Source organism: Mycetomoellerius zeteki, unplaced genomic scaffold, assembly GCF_001594055.1.
Source record: "Mycetomoellerius zeteki isolate Tzet28-1 unplaced genomic scaffold, Tzet1.0 scaffold164, whole genome shotgun sequence".
Lineage (NCBI taxonomy): Eukaryota > Metazoa > Arthropoda > Insecta > Hymenoptera > Formicidae > Mycetomoellerius > Mycetomoellerius zeteki.
This window is the reverse complement of record NW_017256594.1, coordinates 780,788-807,995: the sequence shown is the minus strand read 5'-3', so window position 1 is coordinate 807,995 and position 27,208 is coordinate 780,788. Positions and strand designations below refer to the sequence as shown.

Below are 27,208 nucleotides of genomic sequence, written 5' to 3'. Positions count from 1 at the left end.
TGCGAGATTTAAGTTCTTTATCAGTTTCATAAATTTATCAAATAGAAATATATAGTAATACATCAATGATTTTTTATAATAATAAATTATGATTGATGTATGATTCATATGATCATTGACATAAAATGATGGTTAATCCAACGTGATGGTTTAAACATCTAAATATGTGCAGATATGCTAAGATATTGAAAAGGATTTTAAGAAAATGTGCAGTACTTCTCGCGTCGAATCTGATGATCTCAGATCAAATTATACGAATAGATTCATACTCTAAACGTAAACATGCAAGGTAAGATTTATTTCAAAAATATATACAGGAGAAATCAATATTTATACAATATGTGATTACGTTCTTGAACTAAAGGCAGTGCCTTACCTGAAAGTGTGAATGTAAAAGAAAATATATGTATTATATCACATTTTGTCCATCTATAGTTATCGAGCGTGTATGTAATATTTTTATGTAACAATTTACATCATTTTCTTCTCGAATCCAAAATTATAGACTGAGTTATTTGTTTTTTATTAATTTGAGACAAAGAGGTATATTTTGACTCAACTTTATTATAGAGATGTTTATATTTAGTTTTATTAAAAAAGCAACTATCGAAAAGCTATAATTTCATTAGCAATTTGTGTGAATTACGTTATATAGTTTTATCTTATTTTCAGAATGCGTGACTTTGAGGCATTTTAATTTTATTATATATACAAATAATAATTATCAAGTTATTTTTACCCAGTAAGCAAAATGTTAACAATACGCCAATAAATTTAAACAGGATATTGAGGCTAATTGACATCAACTGCATCATAATAAGCCCCTGTTCTGCCATCTGTTGAAAACAAATTTTGCAAAGTAATTGCTACAAATTTTGTTGACAGAATAATATAATGATAGAATTGATTACAAAATCTGCTATTTTATAATTATTTTTATATTATTTTATATTTTTTATTTTTATATTATTTTATATTATTAAATAATATATTCCATTTGAATATAAAATTTATTCTGCTTAGTTTCTGCCAACAATTTGCGAATCAAATTGTGTCAGCAGATTTTGGTACAACACGAGCTTATTGTAACATAATTGATTTCAATCTGTCTAAATATCCTGTTCGAATTTGTTAACATATTGTTAATATGTTACTGAATAATTTTAATATTGCCCTGCTGAATTATTTTCAAAAATCAAGGGAATATATTATCTATTTACAATTTGCAATGTAGAAAATGCAAATCAATTTGAGACATTATATTATTTTTTTTTTCTTTAAAGAAGACAGTTTGAATCGCAGCATAATTGATAATGTGTGTAAAAAACATATTATATATATAGTATATATATAACGAGTCTGACGAACGAAAAATTTCATTATGTTTAATACTACATTATTGTCAGAATTAATATTGGAATACAGACTATATTATATGATGACATATGATATGATGATTAACAATAGATGGATAATAACATTTGTATCATGTATAAGCGTTTCAAGAAGGTCGAAAAAATATGTATTATGTTTTGTATCTTCATTTTTTTGAGAATTAAATTGTTTTTTCGTAATATATTTGTGTAAATAAATGTGTTTAAGCGAATTTGGTGAAAATAAAAGATGCAACATTTGATCTAAAGACCAAGAAAAATATAATTAAGGCTTAGGAAATTAAATTCCTAAGCCTTAATTAAATTAATCTAAATTAATATTTCGGAAGTTATTAAAATAATAAAATAAATTATATTGTTTCACCTTTCGAATAAATTCAATACTTTTTTTCGATCGAATTCTCATGGCTTAAAAAGGAACTATTATTAGCGTTCGGTCGCTGATTAAACAGACGCATTAACACAGCTAAGTACGAGACGCGAAATGTAGCAGATAATACAGTTACACGTGATCGAAATGGCTGGCCTTGTATTAAAAACGAATTGAAGCGATGATGTTTTTAAATTTTGAGCTTTTTTTATATTCTATCTTTAAAGCAGATGATATAACCATTTATATGCATTTGCAATTGGTTTATTTAATTATATTGAAAATATTTTCTCTATTGCCTTATATTTTTACAGCATCTAACATATTGTTTAAGAAGATCATTTTGATGAGCAATATAGAACTTTCGGTCCTCCCACCATCCGGACGATCTTTCGTATAGTGCTGCTCTTGATTACGGATAGTCTCCATTCGGCCAAGTACTCGATCGCGCTCATCCATCAAACTGGCAGATAACTAAATTTTAACAACAGAATCGCCCACTTTTGTCAATAGAATTTTAATCCTGCCGTCCGAAAATAGAATTCAAAGAGTTCCGCGACTGTGATTATGAACATTATTACAAAATGTGGATCGTCGGTTTAACGCAGATATGTGCGACGAACAGTATACAACGGATGAGACAGGTGAGTATTAAGCGATTAAGTAAGACGATAAAGGTAAAGAATAATGATATCTTAGGATTAACATTATTGACATTCAATATATGTGTGTGAAGCGCGTCTTTTATTTATATATATATATATGTATTATCGAATTGTGGAAAATTTATATTTAACATATCCATATATAATATATTCAGATATCGATTATATGTTTTATTCTTGTGAAACATAAATAGCACTATTGGATTAGGATAAAAAATATTATCTTATTTAAAGATTAAAATTACAGCGTACATATTTGTCATATATATTAATTAAATATATACATTCTAAATATAATATTTTAAATAGATAGGTGTATAATTTTATCTTCTAATTTTACTCTTATTATTATACAACTTTAAAAAACATTTAATATATGAAAGCTTTTTAAATGTGTTATCGAATTTTGAGATTTTTATACACTAAGAAAAAGATACTTAACAATTTAGTTATGGGATATAATGTTTATTTTACAGAAATGTATATTTCATCACAGTCAAATTTTTTTATAATCAAATATCGAAGAAAATGTCACATATACTTTTACGTATAACATTTACTTACGAATATTTTGACTTTTTTTTCTCAGTATATATGACAACTTATTAATATATTAATAAGTTATTTTATAATTTTAATTGATTCAGTGTTCTTTTGTCGAATTAACGATTTATAAATATATTTATTGCATTAAACCATTTAAAATATTAACAAAAAATATCTTAAGTGTTCGTTGTAAAAATTTAAAGTGTATACATCTATATTAAAATTAACAAAAGTATATACATTTATATAAAAATGAATTAAATTAAAGTAATAATGATTTCTTTGTTCATCTACAGTTTCTCGTGCACCATGTGCAACTGTTTTTTTTTTTTACAAAAAATCTTTAAAGTGGAAAGTAAACAAGTATATTTAAAAATTATTAAGTGCAACCGTTGGGTATTGCAACAACGATTAATGAAAAATTCAAGAAACGTGAAAAAGTATTTGATAGCGTATCGGCGTCAATCTTAAAACGTTATCACCGAGATGAAACGGTCAATATGCTATCAATTCTACTTTTCAATAATTACGGTCTCATAATTACAATGTATATCTCGTGTAATTGTTAGAATTACTACTTCGTAATGCTGTCTTACGGAGAATATTTTTCGATCGATATTAATGATTGATGTTGGACATATGTTCATTTTAATTAATGTCCAAAAATTGTATGATTTATTAAAGAATACATCGACTTTATAACTAGCAGTAAAGAAACGAATATTGCTTTTAGATATCGAATATTATTTAAGCAAGTCTTACTTTTAAATAAACTCTGTACAATTGGCAAGAATTTTCTTCTTTAATCTTTTTAGTAAAATAATTTAAATTGAATTTTGTTACGTTTAATAAAAATTTAGCAGTTTTATAATTAAAAGTTTAGCTTTTTTATAATTTATACTTAAAGCAAATTCATTCTCTTTATAACATCGATATGATATAATTAATAATATTAATTAGACCATCAGTACTAACAAACAGTACAAACTATCTTTCTAATAATGTAATGTGATCAAATTCCACGAAATACCATTGCATTCAATTTTTTAAGGATCAGTTATTAGAATTTATTTGCTCGTTTATTTAAGTTGATCGATAAATAATGTGAGACGCGTGATTAATACTTCATATTTCTTCCCGACAAACTGTTTTACACATTAATTGTTAACTAATTACCGCATGTGCGTTAGTATCGGCATATTTTAACCGCAGTCGTGACCGACACGACGTGTGCAGTAAATGGAAGATAATAACAGTTGTTAAGTGGTCGTTAACAGCCATAAAAGTATTCGAGTTAAAATGCTGTCGTAAAACGTCATTCAACTAATCATTTCAACCTATTTACATTAAAGTGCGTCATTATGTTTCAAAGTTACAGGCTCTGCGTGTGATTCACAATTATTAATTTCAATGAAAGATCAAATAAGGCCTCTTTATCTAAGGATAACACACAGGAATATAAGCCTAAGATTACGATTTTGTTATATACGTGTCATCATAAGCGAAAAAACGATCTTGATAAATTATAATAAATTAAACTCTAATTGAAATTACCAAATACAGTCATCTAAAAATCAGATCATTAGTCACGTTACGAAAAAATTATCATTGCAACTATAAAACGAAATAAATCTTCAAAAATTTAAATAGACATCTCAATTTTTCAATAAAAATATTTAATTGTTAACTTATCTCTTGAAAGCGCGCATTTATATCTCTCCACTTGTCGCTTTAGGATTTCCTTTATTTTATTTCCCAAGTATGAAAATATTTTATTAAACGTTATTGAAAAAAAAATTACCTCCAAACAAAAAGTAGCATGACAAACTGTTTTGATTATTTCAACATTCTGTTAATTATAACTGTATTTTATAATGAATCATATGCTTCTCATTTTAGCTAGATATACAAAGAAGTAAGACTAACTTGAGGAAAGAATAAGGCGATAAACTGATCGTCACTCGTGCCGTTTCGCGAATAAAGGAAATGTTCATACACGCATCCGCAAATTTATCTCGTCAATTAGAAGCGATCATCGATACTAGTAGCATGATGCACGATAGTTAACGTCACTGAAGGTTCACGATATCCGTTGTTCTTTTGTCGTGCGGGTGGAAGATAAGGAAACTCAGTGACGGAATTCTCGGAGAGAGTGAAGAGATACTAAGGATGGATCCGTTTAAACGTAATCCTCCTAATTTTTTGAGAAAACGAACCTGTTCATCTTTTAATATATATATTTTTGTTAACACTCGAGACAAAATTCAACAGATGAGAGCTCTCTCTGGTTAAAACTTGATATTGCTCCGTTACGAGGAGTCTCTATTCGCAACAAATGTGAATTTTCTCGAACCAGTACGAACGAGCAATGTAAACATCGACATTATTAGCAAACAGAAATCGACACGTCAACTGTTGCGACCGAGACACTCCTCATGCCTTATAAATCATTTATATGGTATTCATTTATGGATATGTAATAACGCAATAATAGGATCAAGACGAATCGAACGCATGTGTCTTCTGATCGTTCGACTGTCACAGTTTTTTCCATTTTACTACGTCACGCAATAATGTTTTGTATGCTAATTCTTGACATTGCGAATTGACGTGAAATATCATGTGACTCACTTTCTTGCGACATAATTTATTGACTTTTAATTCAACTTTTGATTAAGACATCGAATGTCGACACTTTATCGCCCTCATTCAATTTAATTCATTTTTATTGCGGAATGACTGATTCCCAATCTTACAATAAGCGACACAAGCTCTTCCATACGACTTCATACGATCTCATGACTTTCCGCTGATTCTGAAATACTTTGTCCCGTCCCAAGCTTACATGATATGCACTTATGCAAATTTCTATGCGCTTGAACCGGCGACGAGTCATGCGACCAGACGAGAAGCGTGAACTTGAGAGAGACACGCGCGACGTTGTTTCACGCCGTAAATTATCCTTGCCAATGCAAGAATCGATCGCTATTACGATCCACGTGGATCACTATTGCTATCCGCGATCCAGCAGGCCGGTGGGATATATGGTATTCACCAGCGGAGACCGAACGTATTGTGCAACCGACATTGACGAGGGAAGGGTTTTGGTAGCTTGACATACGAAGGTGCGCCAGGTAGATCATCTCGGGTAATTGCGAGTTTTTCGAGCCATCAAATTGCTAGCTGTTTTTAGTTGGCAACTCGAGACCTAATCAGTCAGATAGTCTCAGGAAATTTTAACAGAGCGTTGTCCCTTCTGGAGGATAAAAAACGTTATCATTTTTTTGTATCTATCAAAATTCTTAACGTTTTAATTCGCGCATCAATTAAAAATATGTACTTTATATAATAGTTTACGTTAACATATTGATATAAATTAAATTACTATAGCATTGTATATTTCAAATTTTGCAAAAGTGTCCTGCACTTCTGTATCGTTACATGTATCGTATATTGTAAGATCTTTTGGTCGCAGAGTTCTTCGGGCACCTAACAGCGAGACGCTATCGCAACGCGATGCCTAGATCGTCAAGAAGACTTCTGATGAATCGGAGATATCAAACTGCAATGATAACATCGCCCTCGTGAGAAATCGTCATAATCGATACGACAACATAAGATTAGTGCGCTTGTGGCGAGCGAGCCAAAAAGCTCACTCCATCGACCGTTCAGCCTTCATCACCGGGAAATCATGTCAAGAATGCGTAGCCGCGGCGTGTTCGCCGCTTCAACGGAAACCTCCTAATTATCTGACACGAGAATCGTCATCCCTTGAAAATTATTCCTCTCGTTCTGCTCCACATCATATCCGCCAGACTCCAGCATTTCGCCGATAGTATCCGAGAATGTCCAAGAAGCAATGGCTCGCCCTGCTGTTGTTGTTCCTCACGTACCTGACGCTGGGCGCTACCATCTTCTACTTCATCGAGAGCGACTATGAGAACAGCAAGATCGAAGAGGATACAAGAAAACGCGTGATGATCTTCAGTAAGAAAATAATAAAAATAATTACCCCATCGGCTATCTCACGCGAAATTGCGCAATCCATTAATCACTTCTTATTAACTCGTAATTTCTAGACACTTGATGCAATTGCTTTGACACATTATTCTGATATCTGATAGGGAAATAGAACTTGACATTTTAAATTTACTGATCGCTTATAAATTCTAGGTCGATTCCTTTTTAACAAGGATCGTTTTATTGTAATAATCTCTGATGATTAAGAATGAAGGATTTCTCGATATGAATAATACAGATTCTTTATTTAAATTTAACGGATTTTAATAAATTGATTATTGATAATTTGAGGATTTACAGAAATATCTATATCTATATGTAATATTTAATATTCAAAGTTTAAAACTAGCGGTAAACGCTATCTTTTTTTGCTAAAGAAAGATCTAGATTCTCGGAAAACAATTTGCATGCAGTTTACGCGTTTAGACATATTTATTTTAGTTTCTCTTTGTGATCAATAGCAAGTATAAAAATAGCAAGACAGCCCTGATTTCTGGAAGTCATTTTAATTGATGAGTTTCGTCGAAGTATCAAGGAGAAAGTTGCATGCGAGCAGAATAGCGAAAACGTGAACGGAGTTGCATTTGTAATTCGTAGTTGCAACTCGACATTGAGTTATCTGCATCTCTGTTTGTTACAACCGCAACACACAGAGAAGTCCTCGAGATATTGATGTGAAACTTATTTTATAAATTCAATTCAATTCAATTCATACTTTATTGCAATGCATCAAATTTATACATAACAAATGGCAAGACGTCAGTAAATCTATCCTGGTAAAAGAAATTAATAACAGTTGCGGCTTTGTGACGTTGTAATTTAGTAATAATAATAAATAATGAATGAAACTGTCGCTTACATCGAATGCATTTTAGTTTAATCGTTTAAAAGCCAATGTTTGTATTAGAGTCTCATTGTTGATATCAATTCATATCTTTAATAACATTTTTTGTTACGGTAAATACGGAAAGATACACTCGAGATTTCGTTATCGCGAAGATTAAAGTTTAACGTATCTAAATATTAAATTAATTAGGGAACTATCTTAGCGACAAAGACGTTGTCAGCGTGCCTGTCTCACGTGCTCGTAATTATCGTAGTAATAATCGGCCAATTATTACGTCGCCGTTGCTCGCGACGTGCTTTAAGATTTCGGTGATAATAATGCAAATAATGCACTTATAGGTCACGGTCTTTTGCAGAAACGAGTCCGGCGTGTAAAACGTTTGAAACTTCCGACATGCATTTAATGACGATATCTTATGCTTCTAGCATAAGATATCGTCTCTTAAAATGCTTGTGTCATCGACTGAGGTTGCACCGACACGCCTGTTGGTTTTTAAATCGTTAATTCGATTATAACAAGTGCAGACAAAGGATTCAGTTTAATTTCCATAAAGTTTATATATTTATTGCGGAGACATCTTGGAAATTTCAAGAAATTTTTCACATTTTACAATTAAATTTTCTAGATTCCGGAATCGAGTTTCAGAATCAGTACAAGTTTAAATCTTTTTCTTCTTCGGATGCGATTTAAACTCTTAAGTCACCTTAGGTATTCATAGTCGATTTTTATATTTAAGATTCTTAAATGTAATCTTAGGATGTCGTGAACCAGACACCTGTATTAGCATCTGAAGACGGCTTTGAAATAAGAATTGCAGACTATGAATAGCCTTTGTTAGACACTTTTTGAACTTTCAGAAAGTTGAGCTTCTCGAAACACTGAATTTGCACGAGCAACTCGAAATGCGTCGAATCTTTTGTATAATAAATAGCCTTGTAAATAAACCGGAAAATCGACACGGCTGTTTATCAATGGGTTTTGTATGCATGACCGTGCCCGATGCAATTGTTTGCGCGAGAAAAGAGCATTATTCGAGTAGTCAATGTCCAATAGGACAATGCCGTACAACAGAAAGAATTAATTCGACGGCCAGTGTCAGTGTCGTCGAAATCGATTACGAAATCATTATCTCGACCACTCCTGTCAAAATCGTCGCGTACGAATCAAAAGTGGCGATATCCGCTATCGTGTCTATTATCTTCTACCTCAGGTGGCTAAGCTCCATGATGAAGAATAAATTAAGTGGTAATTACAAGATTATTCATTAATTTTTTTTCTCTATATAGATATTTTCATCATCCTGGTATTTTCTTAGCCTCGATACGCAGCGAAATACGGTCGCGTCCCGGTTGCAATTACATGCGCGGAAGGTCCAGATCGAGTCTGCTTGCACAAATCGGCAATATAAGACGGCAATATAAGACGGTAAATATCGGCTGATAAGATAGTGCGTATAGCCCAATTGTCTCAAAAACGGCCCTGTTCGAAAAGGATGGCGAAAGAGAAGGATTATCCGGTGGAAAGATTACACAGATGTGCGAGATAAAATTTAAGATCATCCGATGATGAATCCGCTTTTCAAAGTATGTGTAATTATTCCTTTCAGACTTACTTCACGATCACTATGTATCCGGTTTCGACCACAATGAGACTGAAATTCTGCAAAAGCTCACCGATTATTGCGGCAAGTCCGTCTCCAATTACAGCGAGGGTGAAGTCATCCCCCGACGATGGGATTACTACAATAGCTTTTATTTCGCTTACACGGTGGTCAGCACTATCGGTAGATATCTAACATGTTCAAATAGCGTAGATCTTTAAACCGTATCTCTAAATCAAATCAGTTTTTATCTAAAGTCAATGGATTATAGCCTTGCGTTATTTTTTTTCTGTACCCTTTAATTGTACGCGATTACAATATCTTTTATTACGCATTTGTACACAGAGATCTAACAGACATTTCGAAAAATATTTGCAACCTTATGGTATCTTGTAGACGGTCAGAGAATAAGTACTCGTCGAATTACCACTTTGTTTCTAAACTTTCTCTAAATTGGGATAATGACATAATTATCAGCTATAATTTTATTATACATAATTTTTTAAATATTTCTTGAAAATTCATAGATTTTAAATTATACATTAATAATTTTTTTTTGAAGAAGTATCTCTATATCAATAGCTTCCTTCATTCTATCAATAACCTTCATTAATCTTCTTTATCTTTCTAATAGCGTTTTTCACTGGCAGAGGTGGTGCGCACTCAGTGCACTTTAAAACCGTTGTACACAAATCGATGTAAAGATGAACGTTTAATAAAAATATAGAAACGAATTAAACCGTGAAATCTTCAATAAATTTTATTGTGATATTTGATAAAATATACGTTGGGTATTTTATTAATTTAGATATATCACTTTTACATTCAGATTAGATTAGTGTACAACAGCTTTAATGTGTACTGAGTGCGCACCAGTTCTGCCAGTGAAAAACGCTATAACAGAGTAATTGATTTATTATTATCAATTATACAGGGTATGGCAATTTGGCACCCACGAACACTCTCAGTCGCATCTTAATGATCTTCTACGGCCTCATTGGTATCCCAATGAATGGAATCCTATTGACGCAGTTGGGAGAATTTTTCAGCCACGTATTCATCAAGGCCTATCAGAAATATAAGTCCTATAAGCAACGTCAATCAAGCATTGATCATCCCTGCAAAAAGTCGATACCGCCCGAAACGCGTAAGATAATGAGACTGGCCGCTCAGATCTTTCTATACTTGACGCCCGGCTTCATCGTATTCATCTTTTTCCCGGCAATTCTGTTCTCTTTTTACGAGAGATGGACTTATGATGAATCAGTCTATTACGCTTTCGTCACTCTCACAACCATCGGTTTCGGCGATTTGGTGGCCGGTAAGAGTTCTATCTTATCGATTCCTCAGACACGCGCGTGTGATTAACTTATTTTTTTATCGTTAACAAGAACAAGATTTTGTTTTCGCAATTGTGCGCGCAAGTCAAAGAATCGCGTGCTCTCAGAAATAGCTTTTTTATTCTATGAATGATATAATATATCATTGAGATATCAGTCGTATCGTCTTAATTCAAAATATGGTAAAAACATCAGGAATGCGATAAAATTGGTATCGATTACGACGTGACAAAAAGAATTTTATGTACATGTTATCTATACTGTTATAAGAATTTTTCATGTATGAATAATTATAAAACGCATATTATTGTGTTATTATATAATCGATAACTAACTGAACAGGATAATACTTCTCAAAAATTTATAAAAAGATATACGCAACAATAGGATGAAGAAATACATAAATTAAAATTATTGTAGGAAATTGAAAAATAAACCATAATTAATCGTAAATTAAAAATATTTCTATATTTTACCTGTGTATAACAGAAAATTATAAGAAGTTTTACGAGTTTAGATTCTAAGAAATAAAAAAAAATTGATATATTTGCTCTGTTTTAAAAAATGAGTAAATACGAATCTGCTACATTACTTATTTTCAGTGATAATACAAAATTCAGAGTTAATGACATTTTTTTATTTGATTAGATAATATCGAGTCACTTGAGACTATATATATTCGATATTTCGGTAGCTTTCTTGATTAATAACAGTGAAACGGTTCACTTGTAGTCTTATCATATCTCATCAATCGCTTTGAAGAATACAATCTATAATATGAGCTTGTCTGTTCCGCCTAATTAAAAGATGAATGTTTTCAATCATTACATGCTCGCGCGCGCATGGGAAGCAGATATTAACACGTAAGTAATACTTTCCATACGCCATAAAAAGTAGCGCGTTTGTATATACAACACACAGCTATATACAAGCACAGCTAATAAAAAATGTAATTAAAAATAAAATATGAAATATAAGAATTAAACAGATAAGTCGATCAGCAATAAATATACAATTAAAACATCTGTTCATAACTTTCAAATAAAAATTATTCAAAGTTCATATATATTCAAAGCAAATGTTTTCAAAATCAATTGAAATCAAGCACGAGTGGAAATTAATGGAGAAGATAAACGAAATTGTTCCACTACGAAGAAAATATTCGTTATTGTTAACTCTCTGCTTGAATCTCGCAGGCCAGGACAATACGAAGGGGAGCGGTCCATTCTTCACCTTGTACAAAATATTCCTAATTTGCTGGATCTCCTTCGGGCTGGGCTACATCGTCATGATAATGACATTCATCGCTCGTGGTATGCGCAGCAAGAAAATTACAAGGCTCGAGCACAAACTGGCGATGAATCTCAAGCTTACACAGAGCAAGATTTGGAACGAGTTTAATAAAGAGGTCAACTACCTGCGCCGCGTTTTCAACGAATTACAGCTCTCTAAGGTCAAAGTAAGTAACCTGGATAGATCAGATAATCTTAACCAACCACCATATTTTACTGCGAAAATATCTTTATACATTTCTATAAAAAATTTTGTTTCATTATCTTTTTTATTTTGTCTTATATTTAAATTTATTTGAAAATCCTAAGAAAATTCTATTATTAATAAATATTATGAAATTATCTTATCTGTCATGTCGAATAACTTGCTTTTTAATTACTCCAGTTATATTTTGAATTGTCGTATTATGAATTGAGATATTTTAGTAATTAATATAGTGACTCAATATAGTATGTAAATTATCAATTATAAATTTTTACATTATTATCTTTATTAATATTATTAATGAACTCTCTAAGCACCGATTATTATTCGTTTAATGTTGGTTATTTATTCAACGTTTGTTATTTTTTTTATCAGAGAGTATATGTGGATGAGTACGAGTCCGAAGAACCTCCGGCGAAATTCCCACGCAGCAACAGTTTTCCGAATCTCCGAGACTTAACAATTGGTGGATATGTGGACATACCTCACATACCGCATCCACGACGACGAGCTAACAGCGAAGTGGTGCCAGTGGTAAGCCATAATAATTTAATATAATATTATCATCTCTTGTTAAATACTATGTTTTAAATAACGCGTTATATTTAAAGGACGAACTGACTCGTGTGGTGTCCGAGACAGATCTTCAAAGGATAGATAAGAACGCGACATTCGCCGCGCACGCCATAGTGCAGCCGGCTGAGCTCTTGGCGCGCTTGGTGAACGTCCTCGGTTACATACCTCCAGGAGATGACTTCGAGTGGGACCAAACTGAGGAACAAACCGACGCGCAAAACGAGACGCAACACAGTAAATCGGTCGATCAAGGCCCAGCCAACAATGTCTCTCGCTGGACAATCGGCGGTGAAAAGTTTCCATTCTCGAAGCCTCGATCCAGGGCAGCCAGCGAAATACGACTACATACTACGAAGGACGATTCCGTTCAACGTAATACCGAATGGACCTGGTCCGGAGTAGCCTCGACGAAGTTGCAAGAGATGATGAAGGATAACGACACGACCATATCTTCCAAGGACAATCCCAACAAGCCGTATAAGAAATTCGCGTCGCTCGCTTTGCCACTTACCGCGTCCAAGAACCTCTTTCCCAGGTGGAAAAAACATTCCGCGAATAAGAGGTCGTCGGACGTTAGTTTTAATACGAGAAATACAGAGAAAACCGTTGAAATAACGGATGAGAACGAAAAGAGCAATCAGCAAAATAATTCGATTGGTCCACTACCCTCGTATTTAGACGAAAGGCACGATTCGATCTCGAGGAGGCCGCATTACTATACACATACCGGTGGCAACCTGCCGAATTATCTGGAAAACAACAATATACTGGAAGAGACGAGCCTGGCAGAATTTCTTAGAGCATTAACCGCATTTCACGCACGGGTAGGAACGATTCCCGATGATTATGTTACCAAACCCAAGAGAAAATTAGGAACGGCCAGCTTGAACCCGCCAAAATTACCTAGTCTTTTCACACTCTTCTCAAATGCACCTGGTTCTGTTTCGGCAAATCAGAGCAATCAGAACACCGTCACGGGAGCGCAATCGATCAGGAGAATGTCTCTCAAATTGTCTACTGATAATTCTGGCTCTAGTACGCCTACATCCTACGTCAGAAAAGGAAGTGTTCCTGTAAAACCTAGGAGATTCTCTTTGAGGCCAGTCGCGACTCCAGTGAGTCCTCCGACACCACCTGATTTAGGGTCACCACGATTATCGGTAAGCTTGCATTACCGAAAATCATTTTTATAAAATTTCACAAGTATAAAATCACAACTATTATAAATTTAAAATCTTGAAATAAATTTTAATATAAGACATAATAGTGTATACAATAATTAATAATTTAATATAAACGAAAGTAATCTTAAAACTTATTTTATAAAACAAAATTTTATTTTTCAGCTACGACTCTCTCAAAGACTGGATGGTCGACATTTTCAAGAACCTATTTCATTAGAACCCTTCATTTCCGTATCGCCGAAAGAACCGCTCGTGAATATGGAGGGACCACCGGGAATTTCGTTCCCGATCCAACAGCCATCCAATAATCAACGTTTCTCCATAAGACCTGCTCAACTCAACATGCAATCGAGTCCGACGAGCACCACATCTTCGCCGTTGCACACGCCTAAACCGCTGCCGAAATGGAAAGCGGGTATGCTTCAGCGACAGATCACTCAGATGAATCTACGTCGTCGCGCCAGGGCGTACAGTCTCAGTGATGTTCATTCCAATAAACGTGAAAAGACTGCTTCTCCTCTCAGTCCTCTCGCTATAGATAACACCAAGACCGTTGACGTTAGCAAACCGAGCAATCCAAAAACGGTGACCATCATATCGCCGGCGGAGGAAATGAATATGATTTCGAAAAACGAACTTCAGGATTCCATGGTAGTTCCTTCAAGTTCGAAAGACAAGCAAATTGCACCATGGAAGGATCAGGAAAGCATAATTTCATCGATTAATCCCTTCGTTTTCGAGATTTCCAATAAGCCACCCACAGAATTAAATGAATCCATGATTTTAAGCATGCATAAGGATGAAATATATCCTCAAGGTGATTCCGTACCAGTTTGTGAACCGATTTACAAACCGTTATCCTCCTCTACGTTCGAGCAAAAATTAGTAAAATTCAATGACGAGCTGGATAGAACGCTTCAAAGAGGAATGCAAGAGACGAATGTGGATGCTAAAGAAGTTTCGCTTAAAATGGAGCAGAAACGGGATGATACATACGTAATTGATGTAACTGATAATTTAAATGCTTCAACGAGTAGCGGAAAATCTTCAGAATCAAGAAAAGGGAAACCCAGCGTTTCGATAGACTCATACAAACCATCGGTGCAAATGATGATAGAAAAACCAACGATTAATCCATTCGAGCAATACAGAGCTATGACAAAGGTTGGTCAAAAGGAAGAAGACACGGACTTAAAAGAAGTTAAAATCGAGAAACCTGGTGAAAAGTAAGAAAGGGACATAAATTCATACTATGCTAAAGGTCCAACAATTAAAGAAACTTAGTGTTTTATCTAATTTTAAAAGTAAAAATCTGGAATCAAATTTGATTAGTAAAAATGTCAAGAACTAATAGTTTTTATAAGTCAATTTTATACAAACTACATTTACAGATATAATTGATTTGATAGTTTTGTTAGGAAAAGATTGACTCTACATTTTGCAAAAAATCTATTTTCCTCAATTATAAAAAAAGGATAACATATGAAATCAGTATGGGAATCTTGCCCGTTAGAGATTTGCAGTTTTGCTGCATATATTGTTGTGCAAGAAATAATATCCTAATTTTATACGCTGCTTCGAAAACTTTCTACTATAAGTAATTAATTTGCGTTTTGCTTCAAAATGATACGTAATTTATGAAAAGAGACTGTAGGTAGAAAAAATATAATTTTATACAAATGCATTCATTCCGGAAAAAATATAATTCAGCGATTAGGTGACTGATTTTGTGTAAGTTGTCTTCATCAATATGTAAAACATCTAATTTTTTTCAAACTAGTCGAATTTGATACATTTTTGATGAGAAATGTATATGAGAAACTAGATAACGCGTGCTAATATAATGATAATTATTAGAGGAGTAAGTAAATTAAAATATTCAAGTTATTAGAGGTTAGTTATTTAATTTTAACTTGATAAGAGAAGACTGTGATATAATGAGTAAGCTATACGTATCCTCAATTTAATTTAAACCGAAATAAATTATTTGGAAAACATACTATATAAGTAAATCATGTGAAAATATTAGATTAAGGAGAAAAAATATTTTCTATTGAATCCAGAATCTACTGAATTAAAATCCGATCCCAATTCGAAAAATTATTAAGCTACGTAAATCATGTCATTCGAAGTAATTTGCAGATTAATATTTCATATTGCAATTCAACTATTGCTACGATCTTGTGATTTGGACATTTATCACAGTCACTCGCGTGTGATCATATTTATTCTACTAAATCTTGAAATCAATGTTTGAATATATAATAGTAAAGGAAGGAATGAGGCACAGTCTACGAAATTTACAGTATTTTATTGATAAGTTCTTGCAGAATAAATTATAAAGATGTATTTGGTTTTTCGAGCGGTAACTCGAAGCTGTGCGTTATTACCAGTTAACTTAAGATCCGGTTAAATTCTAGATTTCACCCGGAGAAATTCGGATTATTAAAGGATTATTCGTATAGAAATTGTACCTATATGTTCACAAGTGGTAAGTGTAGTTACACTTCCTCGCGCGCGCGCGTGCATTCACTTACAGACTTCACAGTTAGCATCTATCGGTGACAAAAAGTTTATCACGGTCGTAGCACATCGTGCGAAATAATACAAATAAATTCATGCAAAATCTAATAAATAAACTGTTCCGACACGTGGATTGAAATGAAACTAAATGCAGTATAAGTATTTTCTTGTACTGATCTCTCAACAGCGAAAGGTTGAGCATAGGGGATGCTACGATGTTTTTAGCTGTCTCCGTATTTCGTCGATGAGGTTGCTACGTGGCACGCGAGTCTCCTCTCGTGTCGAGACGACTCTCAATGTAACTTCACCCTTCGCCAATTCGCCTTCCCCAATGATTATTGCGAGCGGGATGCCGTTCTCCTCGCAGTGTTGTAGCTGCGCCAAGAGCTTGGCATTCTTCTTATAAGATTGCTCCGCCTTCACGCCGGCGTCCCACAGATCCACCAGTATCTTCATTCTCTCCTCATGTAGATTCTTTTGCGCGCTCGCTACAAATACTTCGATCTCAGTAGTACGCGTTTTTAGACCCTTGTTTGCCAATTTCGCCTCCATAACACTGAATATCCGCTCCACGCCAACCGATACGCCGACACAAGGTACATTTTTGTTCTTGCTATCGAACATTCCCACTAAATTATCGTAACGGCCGCCACCTGCTACGCTACCAACACCGACATCGTCTCCTATAAAGAATTAATAAATGCTATTAATATTTTGCTAGAATTATTTCGTGTTAAAATTATTTCCATCGTGTAATAAGAAAAAAAAATTTTGGAAGAAAAAATCAATATACATACCACACAATATAGCTTCGTAAATAACACCAGTGTAGTAATCAAGCCCTCTCGCGAGACTCAAATCAAACTTAATTTTGTCCAGAATTTTGTAGATGCGGCAGTACTTTAGCAACAGTTCCATAGAATCTAAACCTTGCACAGCGACAGACTGTTTCATCAGCTCTTTGTCTTTCCTCAATTCGGCTATCAGTTCCACTCCACCGGATTGCGAAACGTACTTGCCGACCTTATCGGCAATATGTTCATCCAATCCCTTTTCGTCCGTCATCTCTTTCTTTACCTCCTCCCATGGACTCTTGTCCAGTTTATCCACGGAAGAACAAATGCTGCGAAATTTACTCTGCGGCACACCACACGCGGCGAATATGCCGTCCAATAAAGATCTATGATTCACCTTAATTAAATATGATCCCAGATTTAGAGCTTCCAATGCTTCACACACAACCCGAATACATTCCACATCCGGTAGCATCGGATCATACTGGCCTGCGATATCGAAATCCTTGAAGATACCAAATTAAATTAGTACAAAATATCAATGCCAAAATGTCAATGAAATATCCCTGGAACGTAATAATATGCATATATTATGCTTACACATTGATAAAATTCCCTGTATCTGCCTTTCGTTGTGGCTGGGTTATCTCTTCGGTAGACCTTGGCGATGTGATATCTTTTAATAGAAGAAATCTTGCTCATGGCCAGATACCTCGCGAAAGGAACTGTCAAATCGTATCTAAGTGCGAGAATCTCACCACCTTGATCTTTCAAGTCATAGATAAGCTTGGAATCTTCGCCGTATTTACCTGTCAAGACATCCTGTGACAAGATCAGTATTAATATTAATAAAATTGAAATTAATTTTGAATTAATCTTTTATTAACAACCTGTACTTTTACTCTTACCTTTAGCTCGAATACAGGCGTATCTATCGTCTCAGCGCCATGACGCTTGAATACTGATATTATTTTTTCCAACACTCCCAATCGCAGTGCCATTTGCTCCGGATTATAATCCCTCGTGCCTTTTGGCGTTTTGAGGATGAGTTTATGGGGGCAACCATTCTCTTCTCCCAATTGTGCTTTCAGGTCCAACAACTTGGCAACTTCCTCTGCTATCTACGAACAGGCAAATAAACACGTCATTAATACTCGAAACATGGCATTGCTCTCGTTTTCAGATATCCAGGGTACGAAAGTCGAGAACGTCGTACCCACCTGTGGCGTCGTGGACATCAGTACGTTGCGATTGCGTTTCCATACGACGGGGAAAGAATTGTTGCGTATCAGGCGTAACATCATGAATGGATGAAGGAATTACAAGGCAACCAGAATGAAAGAGAAAAGCCCCCTCAATCTCTTGATTTATCAAACTAGTCCAAACAGCAGAGATAATATCAGTAAGCAAGCTAATATGAAGCTGTCATTAATTATTGCCATAGTCTACAATTAACAGAGAATGTTTGTCTTTAATCTTTTTCTCCATAAACTTTGTCTTTAAAGTTTTCAGAATTTGGGAAGAAAACACAAGAAATTTTTTAGGAAATTCAACTTTTTAAAATAAAACATGTATTCATTTTCCAAACTTTCCAAACTATATCCAATTTTTGCCATGTAAAAGCTTCTACTGGGTTTCTCAGTTAGAATTTCTTTTTCTGAACGTTAGCCACAGCAATTTCGCAATAATTTATAACAGCTCTGCTTGCAAGCAACCAGCTGCCTCACCTTTTTGTCTAGCATACTTTTGCTAATATAGTTAGTGCCCTTTAGCTCTGACTAAAGCTTTTCATGTTAATATGCCATCTGTTCAGATGCGGCCACCTTGCAAGCTCACCATTAAGGATGATACGCAACATGTAGAACAGTTCGGCGTCCTTGGACGTTGGACACCAACCACACACATAGCTGATATCCGCAAAATCATCATTTAAGCCTTTTAACTCAATATTTATATCAGACTGCTCTCTGTATTCCTGAGAAACGAGACGTCTCTCTAAAGAAAGGCTTCAATGATCTTAGAACATTGGTGACAAAAAGGGAAAGAGAAATCTATTCTTTGCACCTGTCTCGATAAAAATTGCTGTTACATTGCAAGGGGTTTGTTGCATCATATCCATTGTTACAAAAGGTCTGTTCGCTTTAACTGCACTTTCATTATTAGAAAAAAGGAATCGGTTTCGTGCTTTATTAGACTTCAGAATGAGAAGAAAGTTGAGCGTGGAAGCTGCAGCTGAAGCCAACAGACCTGGTAATGACGTGAAGGGGAGATCGAAACATGGGAGGGAGCATGATGCAACGTGGAAGACAAAAACATTTGAGGTAGCTGCTTAAGATGAAAAGACCAAAAGACCAGTTTCGAGTGCGGTCGATTTCGCGGAAGTAAGTGAAGGTAACATGATGACAGGGTGTAATTGAGCGCGATGTGGAGCGGAGAGGTGCGGAGCCCCCTCCGAGGATAAGAGAAAGGAAGTACATCTGTGTGTGTCACGGGCAGACGACACGTCAGGGATTTCCCCGAAGGAGGAGGGAAAAGGGTTTGAAGGGTTGAGTTCGCGTACCTGCGTGTTATCGACCTTTGCGGCTTTTAATCGTCGCACCAATTCCCCCTGCTCCTTCACGCGACTCAGCAACGTATCCCTCGACGTTTCGTCAGCCATCGCTAGCATGTAGCAGTGTAGCACCGCACGCGGTATCTCGGAGCCCTAATTCCGTGCGTTCCGCTCGCCAGCGCATTACTTTATAGCCCGATCCGAGGAACGAATCGCGCCGCGCGAGTGATTCCCCACTCTCCACCGCGGTGATTCCCTATTGCAGCACACTTCACTCGAGAGAGGCTCGACCAGGCTCGACCGTGGGCTCGACACTCGTGAAACGGATCCTTCCGTTTCTGTGCTCAACTAACGCAACGCGTACTACACGTGTAGCCACATTGACGCATGTTTACTTATGTGTGAGAGTGTGGGAATAGTGGGAGAGAGAAAAAAGAGAGGTCTGCTCCCCGCACTTGCACCGCATTACATATGTTTTCTGCATTTAGGATGAAATGGATAAATAAGACAAACAGAACATTGAAGGAAAAAGAAGGGAAAAATGAAGGGTTCAATTGTGAGGAATTCTTTTCGTATGTCTTATAAAATTTTCCTCTTTATGAGAGGGAAATTTATAAACAGATGATACACTTGCACATGGAAAGTGCAGGTGACGCGATCTACCTGAAGTTGGGGAACGTGATGTAACCACATTCCGCATTTCAGCAGACAAATTCTAAACAAACTTAATTTAAAAACGAATCGCAAGTATGAATCACACGATGAATGAAAGATTATGTTTACTAATTGTACATTTGAACTATCAAATAATTTCGATAAGTTCAACATGTATACAAATGCTAGATCTCGTAGTTAACCGCTAAGGAACGTGGTTAATAATAAGGAGAGGGGAGATCTTCCAACGATGCGCCTGTGATGTTACGCGACCAACTTCACGATGTCCGACTGATATCACGTGGAATTTTCCTTATACGACAAACTTGATCTGTGACTTTTATATAATTGATTTTAGCTTGATTAAAATAACTTGAAATAATTTCAAATTTAACTTCAAAATTTTAAATTAAATTTAATTTTAAACTTTAAACCCGTTTTCTACCAATGTAGATCAATTTTAATTTCGATTCTACTAATATCCTTCATTTTTTTCTATTTCGATCTAAGAATTAAAAAAAAATGAATAATCAAGTCATTAAGTTGAATCGAGATTAGAGTTAATATACATTTGTGGAATTGGTATAAGACTTCATAATCCGCGCGTATGGTTTAATATTTTTATTCGAGATATGCTTGTTTTATTAACATACATGAACATTCTTGCATCGCGATTACATTCATTATTCTGCAATATGCAAAATATCCTGCATTTGCTCACCTCAATGACATCATTATATTTCTTAACGTGAACGTATCGATGCAATTATCACCTATCGTTCCCGTTTCAATCCCTATCTAATTTAATGTACGTTCCGCAGCCTGTAATCAATCTTTTTGCGGCGGCTCGGAACATAGCGATCAGATTTTGCGAGAATTACGGCTAATTTCATCAGCTTTCCTTTGAATTAGATAACGTCCTTTAAATACATTTTTAACGCACAATTTCCCTGTTTTAATGCATAATTATAAGATTTAACAGCGAATAATTGTACTAATTATCGGGTTGGAGTATTTCATATCTGTACAAATTTCGAAGTTTTTAATTAGTTTGACGAATATTTTCATTCCTTAGAACAAGAAAAAATCTCTGAAATTTTCTAAAATTTCATTAATTTAATATTTAAAAATTAATAACTATTGTATTTTTTTAAATCTTAAACACTCCTAGGATTGTCTTAATTTAATATTTTTATTTTAGATTGTATTGATTTAATGTATGAGAATGTAGAAGCTTGATAAACTAATATGTAAAAATTGGCATGTTTTATCATATTTCATGTTTGACAACTTATTCTCTCCACATCTCGTTCTAGCACCTTCATGAAGCCGTGGCGGCAAAAGTCAGAAAGAATTTACGCTCGAGCTGACATTTGCCAACGTGAGATGTAGATATTAATTAAATTTCTCTATTCGAGGAAACAAATTATGCAATTGGCGCAAATCAAAATCTACAAATAAAGCATTTTACGACCTAGATATCTTGAAGCTCGGCACTGGACGAGTATATGCTTCATTAGATTTACATTGATATATGTATATACTGTTTATATAGAAAGTAGATAGAGACTATATAAGGATTTCCTTTCAGCGAAATTGCTTCATCAAATTTTTGCACACAATTAATTCAGAGTAATAAAACCATTTACACAAAATCTGCGTTTTTTCCTTTAAAGATCGGTTTTTTGTTTTCTTTTTTTTTTGTTTATAACAATTGATATGAATCTCGAATTAAATTTTGTTCGGGGAATCGAGTGACTTCACGCTCTGAGCGATTGACTCGTGATCTATGGATCCGGGTTAGATTTTGCCTGCGCTCCACATACACGGTTTTTCCTCGTTTAAGCAGAACAAGCGCTCCATTTAGTAATTGAAGTTACTAATATATGTGTCTCTTCCAGGATTGGTAAAAAATGTTTTAAACGTGTTTTAAACAGTTTAAAACAGGGCTCGGCAAAATTTGCACTTCTTGGCAGATTTTCGAGAGGCTCCATCTCCCGCTACTCCTCTCATCGCTCGCCCCGCGCGAAGTCCAAATGCCGCTCGACATTTAGAAGCGTATAACGCTCGTAAACATAAGGATGCGTTCATACCTTGATGGAAAAGCAGAAAGTAAAAAGGATATCTTTTTATTTCGTGAATATAATAAACATATGAATCTACTATATATATATAAACTATATATAATATAAAATATATATATAAACTCTATATAAAATATATATATAAACTCTATTATATATATATATATAAACTTATTTATTTTATAAATACTCTGCAATATATAAGCTGAATAAATTAGGTAAAACTTAATTCCTAATTTCTTTTCTTATTTTCAGTATTTCTAAAATAATTTTTTACATCTTTTTTTCTTATGATTTATCGAGTATATTATCCTGTAAAGAAAACGTACTTGAGTTAGTTATAAAAGTCTAGAATATTTGGAATAAGATATTAAGATTTTTTTTTAATAACTCGTTAATTGCAGAGATCGCGTAAAAAATTGGACGATCTTTTTTAGAATATATATAAATACTAGAAAGATGAAATGAGAAATACTTTGTGAATTTCCAAGAATACGCGTACGCTTCTCAAAGCTTGTTGAAATGCTTTCTCAAATCCGGCATTACCAACATCCTGTCGACAAACAAACCCTCGCTAATTATACTCATAAATTTGACAGCAGAACAACATATTATCTATCTCGTTAAAATTACTTTTATAGAGGGTGCATTTTTTTTGTTTCGTTCACGAGCTGTAAGCTTTATTCTATCTTCTACAAGTAATGAGTAATAAAGATAGAATAAAGTTTATCGAAACCCAACACAGCCAAAGTCTATCGCGTGATACATACAAAGAGAGGATCTCTTATGACAATTATTCCAGCTGGATCGTATTTCCCAAGTAGTTCTATCTTTGCTTGGCTATCTTTCGGTTGCATGTCACACAATGCGTGGATAATATATTCGTCCATTCCGAATATCCAGTCGAATTTGTAAAAATCGTCGGTCGTGATCTGCAAATTATTCCTGATATAATACTGTCTCAGATCTCTGTATATCTACATATTGCCGTGGAAAATATTTTTGTCTAACAACCATGTAAAACTGATAGACAAAGAGAAGGGAGAATCAAATTAAATTGTAAAATTTGAGACACAATTAAAGAGTATTGGCAATAGAAACAGGGAATAACAAATTTTAATTTATCTTGAAATCTTCATTTATCTTTAGTCTCTGTTTTTATTGTCTCTGCTTGTCAAGCCCTGTTTATTAAGCTTAACTTACTTTTCTTGCGATATGAGAGTAATCCGTAATTCCGGCTTTCTGAAGTGTAGCTGTCGCTCTAGGTTCAGGATCATTGCCTACGTGATATTCCAGAATAGCGGCGCTTTCGACCTCCCAGAAATCTGTCAAATCCATTTTTCGGATTTGATCCTGAAACACTGCTTCCGCCATAGGAGAGCGACAACTATTCCCTGCGTGAAAAATTAAGATGTTAATTCAAAATAAAATATTGAAATTCTAGTTTAAGTCATTGTTGAAATACTTTGAAATGCATGCGGGTTGATTGTAAGTCAAGACCGCTTTCAGCTATACTTTAATTTGGCGAGTTATGTACATTGCATGCATTATATTAATTACAAAACTCTTAGAAATAGAAAACTGTAACCTTACGTGAAATAACTCAGAGCCTCTCCCTAAAGAAATTATTTCATCACATGTATGTGTTACAGTAGGCGCGTTCCATTATTTAGTGCGAGTACTGAAAATCTATCGTATAGTAGATTTTCAATACTTGCAGTGAATAACGAAATGCAGCCGATATGTAGTTATAATTCTTATTTCAATTGTATTTTTTTTCTATAAAAAAGAAAATTATTGGGATAACAATAATTACTTAGGCTAATTGTATTAATCTATCTTCATCATAGACATAAAACAAAGATGACGCAAAGTATTAATATAATATGAATAATATTAAAGGTACGTCTCTCCGAACACATTCTTAATTTCCATATTCTATATTTTAAAACAAGTGCGACAATTCGACAAATTCAATTTATAATTAAAAATAAGTAAGTTACAATACCTAAACAAACCATAAGAATTTTCTTCTTTCGCATCATATTGATTTCTTGCTAGTAGGTAAGAAAATAAAAGTACACTGAAAATTTCTATTAATATCTATCTTTAGTGGAGACCACTAAAAAGACCACTGTCTTCCTCTGCACCATCCGATCAGGGGTGCTTTCCAGCAAGGATATAGGCTACGTTTACACCGTGCGCTTAGTCCGCGACCTATACGATAGGTGTCTTTGTTTAACCTACAGGATAAACAGTCCTTGTTTATCCTGTAGGTGTCCTGTAGATGTCCTATCTATTGTATAGGCCGCAGCCTAAATGCACGATGTAAACGTAGCCACTGTGTTACACAGTGTCAGTAGATGTCCTTGCTGGAAAGCACCCCAGGATACCTATCATGGAAAAAGTCGGAATGGATTCCGATTGGAATTATTCAATTATTCCCTAGATTTCTATTGTGTTTTCTAGGAAAAACGAAATAATTCCGATCGGAATTCATTTCGACATGTTCCATGATAGGTACCCTGATTATGTTTGACAATTGTTGATGTCACTTCACGCCCGCTTACAGCACGCTTACAATACGTGGAGAAAGATAGACGGAGATAGCCTGGCAAGCGCACCAATGTATTTGCCAATAAGCTATTCCTATCTATCTCCCTCCACATGTAACGTGCTGCAAGGTTACAAGTGAGCGGGAAATTGCATCACTTAGGGATAAGTTTTGAAAATTAGAAAAATATACCTCGGGAGTATATCCTGGGACTGTCGAAGGACACTGACAATATACTATGTCACTACTGTAGCATGATGAAATAAGATAATAAACCCTTCATGAAAATATAATTGCAAATTAGTTTTCAAGCGTGATTAAATAAGGAAGCTTAAGCCTTCATTAGATTTTAGAAACATGAATTAATGACACTTCCAAAAGATTCATTCAATGCTTTGTTGCTGAAATATTTACTGCTGAAAATTAAAAAATAAATAATTCTAGTCTAAAAAAAATTAAATAAAAAAATTCTTATTCTTTATATATATATGTAATTTTTCACATACAATTATTGCTGTGAAAATATAAATTAAAAGCATCTTGGAATGAGAAAAAAACGTATATTATCTTTACATATAATTTTTTAACATTTATATATTTCTCACATCTTTTTCTTATATGATTATCGTGGAACATACCAATAGGTTTACAATAGTCTTATGAATGGTGTTATACCAATATTTATTTTTCTATATTTAAATATGGACATATTCTTTAAAAACATTCTATTTTGTAATAAATTCAATATTTAAAATTTTTGTACCTATTATTTTACATGTTCTTCTAAAAATATATAGGTAAATTGATTCTTTAAAAGTCTTCGCATTAACTTGAATGTTTGTTCAAAAATGCTGTTACGCATGTCACACATTGATCATAAGCTTTCTGAAATCCTGCACTATCGCTATCCTGTAAGAAGATCATGAGAATAATTTAATGTATCTTCAATTTTTGTTTCCTAATTTTATAAATGCCAAAAGGTGACATACGTAATATGGATCTCGTATTATAATTGTTCCGCTTGGATTATAACTTCCTAGAAGCTCCACTTTTGCTTGGCAAGTCATTGGTTTTCTACTGAGTAAATCTTTAATGTTTTCCTGATCCATACCAAATATCCAATTATATTTGTCGAAGTCGTCTAGTTCGATCTGTACGTAATTATAATATACAATAATGTAGTAATATAATATAATATTGGTTCCAATAATTCTAAATAAATATTGAATAATTCATCTAATTACAATGATTTATCTTATTTTCTTTTTTCACAAGAAAAATTTAATCATAAGACTACCCAGTGCATAGAAAATCCAAGCTAATTGCTATTACAGCAATCGTGATAATAAAATTTTAACGTTTATCCTTAAAAATACAAAATCTTACTTTTTGTGCTGTATGGGAATAATCAGTGATTCCATTTTCTGTTAGCGTATCCCGGGCCCTAGTATCTGGTCCTTTACCTGTATGATATCCTATAATGGCAGCACTTTCTACCTTCCACTGATCCTGCAAACCTCTCTTGTTCACTTCATTCTGGAATACAGCCTCTGCTATCGGTGAACGACAAATGTTGCCTATAACAAAATATAAATAATCACTAATTAATAACACAAGTACTTATATTTTTTATTATGTTTGTTAGAAAATATCTACATATATGTATTTACAAAATTAAAAAGTATTTGGTAATTATTCAGAATACCTCCCTCACCTCCGATTTCGATGAAATTAGGCTTATTCGACGCGTTTTTGCACAAAACGAAAGAATCTGGCAGAAAAAAGTGTCGCTCTGCCTCGCGAACCGAGATATTTAGCGTTAAAGTTGACGACTCTGCAGGTTAGGAAATCTGTCATACCGACTATGTGTAGTGCTACCAGTATGCTTTCTTCATGCTCTCTGACTTCATGCGCATGCGTCTCGTTACTTGTCGGTCCAACAGGCACCAAATTTAAAATGTGTGCTATAAAACAAATAAATCCTAACCCATGTGGACAGTGGGGTGTAT

General features: G+C 34.2%; 4 protein-coding genes across 10 annotated transcripts in view; 1 reads left to right on the top strand and 3 right to left on the bottom strand.

Annotated features, from left to right (window-relative positions):
• Positions 1 to 6,595: 6,595 nt before the first annotated feature.
• Ork1 (open rectifier K[+] channel 1) lies at positions 6,596 to 15,360 on the top strand. The gene is made up of 7 exons (XM_018445759.1): positions 6,596 to 6,962; positions 9,449 to 9,625; positions 10,377 to 10,763; positions 11,979 to 12,241; positions 12,655 to 12,813; positions 12,891 to 14,015; positions 14,202 to 15,360. Exons 1-7 carry the CDS (start codon positions 6,821 to 6,823, stop codon positions 15,267 to 15,269), a joined length of 3,321 nt encoding a protein of 1,106 aa, XP_018301261.1. The 5' UTR covers positions 6,596 to 6,820; the 3' UTR covers positions 15,270 to 15,360.
• Positions 15,361 to 16,345: 985 nt separating this feature from the next.
• Positions 16,346 to 20,412, bottom strand: HisRS (histidine--tRNA ligase). Of its 3 annotated transcripts, none has more exons than XM_018445646.1 (6): positions 19,917 to 19,995; positions 18,577 to 18,731; positions 18,265 to 18,477; positions 17,957 to 18,178; positions 17,360 to 17,861; positions 16,346 to 17,245 (listed from the first exon to the last, which is right to left on the bottom strand). In XM_018445646.1, exons 2-6 carry the CDS (start codon positions 18,658 to 18,660, stop codon positions 16,773 to 16,775), a joined length of 1,494 nt encoding a protein of 497 aa, XP_018301148.1. In that variant the 5' UTR covers positions 18,661 to 18,731; positions 19,917 to 19,995; the 3' UTR covers positions 16,346 to 16,772. The 3 variants fall into 3 exon arrangements, with proteins under 3 accessions (XP_018301148.1, XP_018301149.1, XP_018301147.1); XM_018445647.1 differs by lacking the exon at positions 19,917 to 19,995 and adding an exon at positions 19,084 to 19,129; XM_018445645.1 differs by lacking the exon at positions 18,577 to 18,731 and having other exon boundaries at positions 19,917 to 20,412.
• A 2,185-nt stretch (positions 20,413 to 22,597) lies between these two features.
• LOC108721231 (low molecular weight phosphotyrosine protein phosphatase-like) lies at positions 22,598 to 25,528 on the bottom strand. Of its 5 annotated transcripts, XM_018445650.1 has the most exons (5): positions 25,170 to 25,528; positions 24,654 to 24,738; positions 23,849 to 24,039; positions 23,416 to 23,577; positions 23,097 to 23,198 (listed from the first exon to the last, which is right to left on the bottom strand). In XM_018445650.1, exons 2-5 carry the CDS (start codon positions 24,688 to 24,690, stop codon positions 23,097 to 23,099), a joined length of 492 nt encoding a protein of 163 aa, XP_018301152.1. In that variant the 5' UTR covers positions 24,691 to 24,738; positions 25,170 to 25,528. The 5 variants fall into 5 exon arrangements, with proteins under 5 accessions (XP_018301155.1, XP_018301154.1, XP_018301152.1 ...); XM_018445653.1 differs by lacking the exons at positions 23,097 to 23,198; positions 25,170 to 25,528 and adding an exon at positions 22,598 to 22,654 and having other exon boundaries at positions 24,654 to 24,855; XM_018445652.1 differs by lacking the exons at positions 23,097 to 23,198; positions 25,170 to 25,528 and adding an exon at positions 22,925 to 22,957 and having other exon boundaries at positions 24,654 to 24,856.
• Positions 25,529 to 26,021: 493 nt separating this feature from the next.
• LOC108721198 (low molecular weight phosphotyrosine protein phosphatase-like) overlaps positions 26,022 to 27,208 on the bottom strand; it is a 2,084-nt gene continuing 897 nt past the window's right edge. Inside the window, exons 3-5 of the mRNA XM_018445606.1 lie at positions 26,586 to 26,776; positions 26,189 to 26,350; positions 26,022 to 26,108 (exon numbers count right to left, since the gene is read on the bottom strand). Coding sequence (XP_018301108.1) covers positions 26,025 to 26,108; positions 26,189 to 26,350; positions 26,586 to 26,776 — 437 coding nt within the window. The 3' untranslated portion in view covers positions 26,022 to 26,024. The remainder of the gene's footprint in view (positions 26,109 to 26,188; positions 26,351 to 26,585; positions 26,777 to 27,208) is intronic.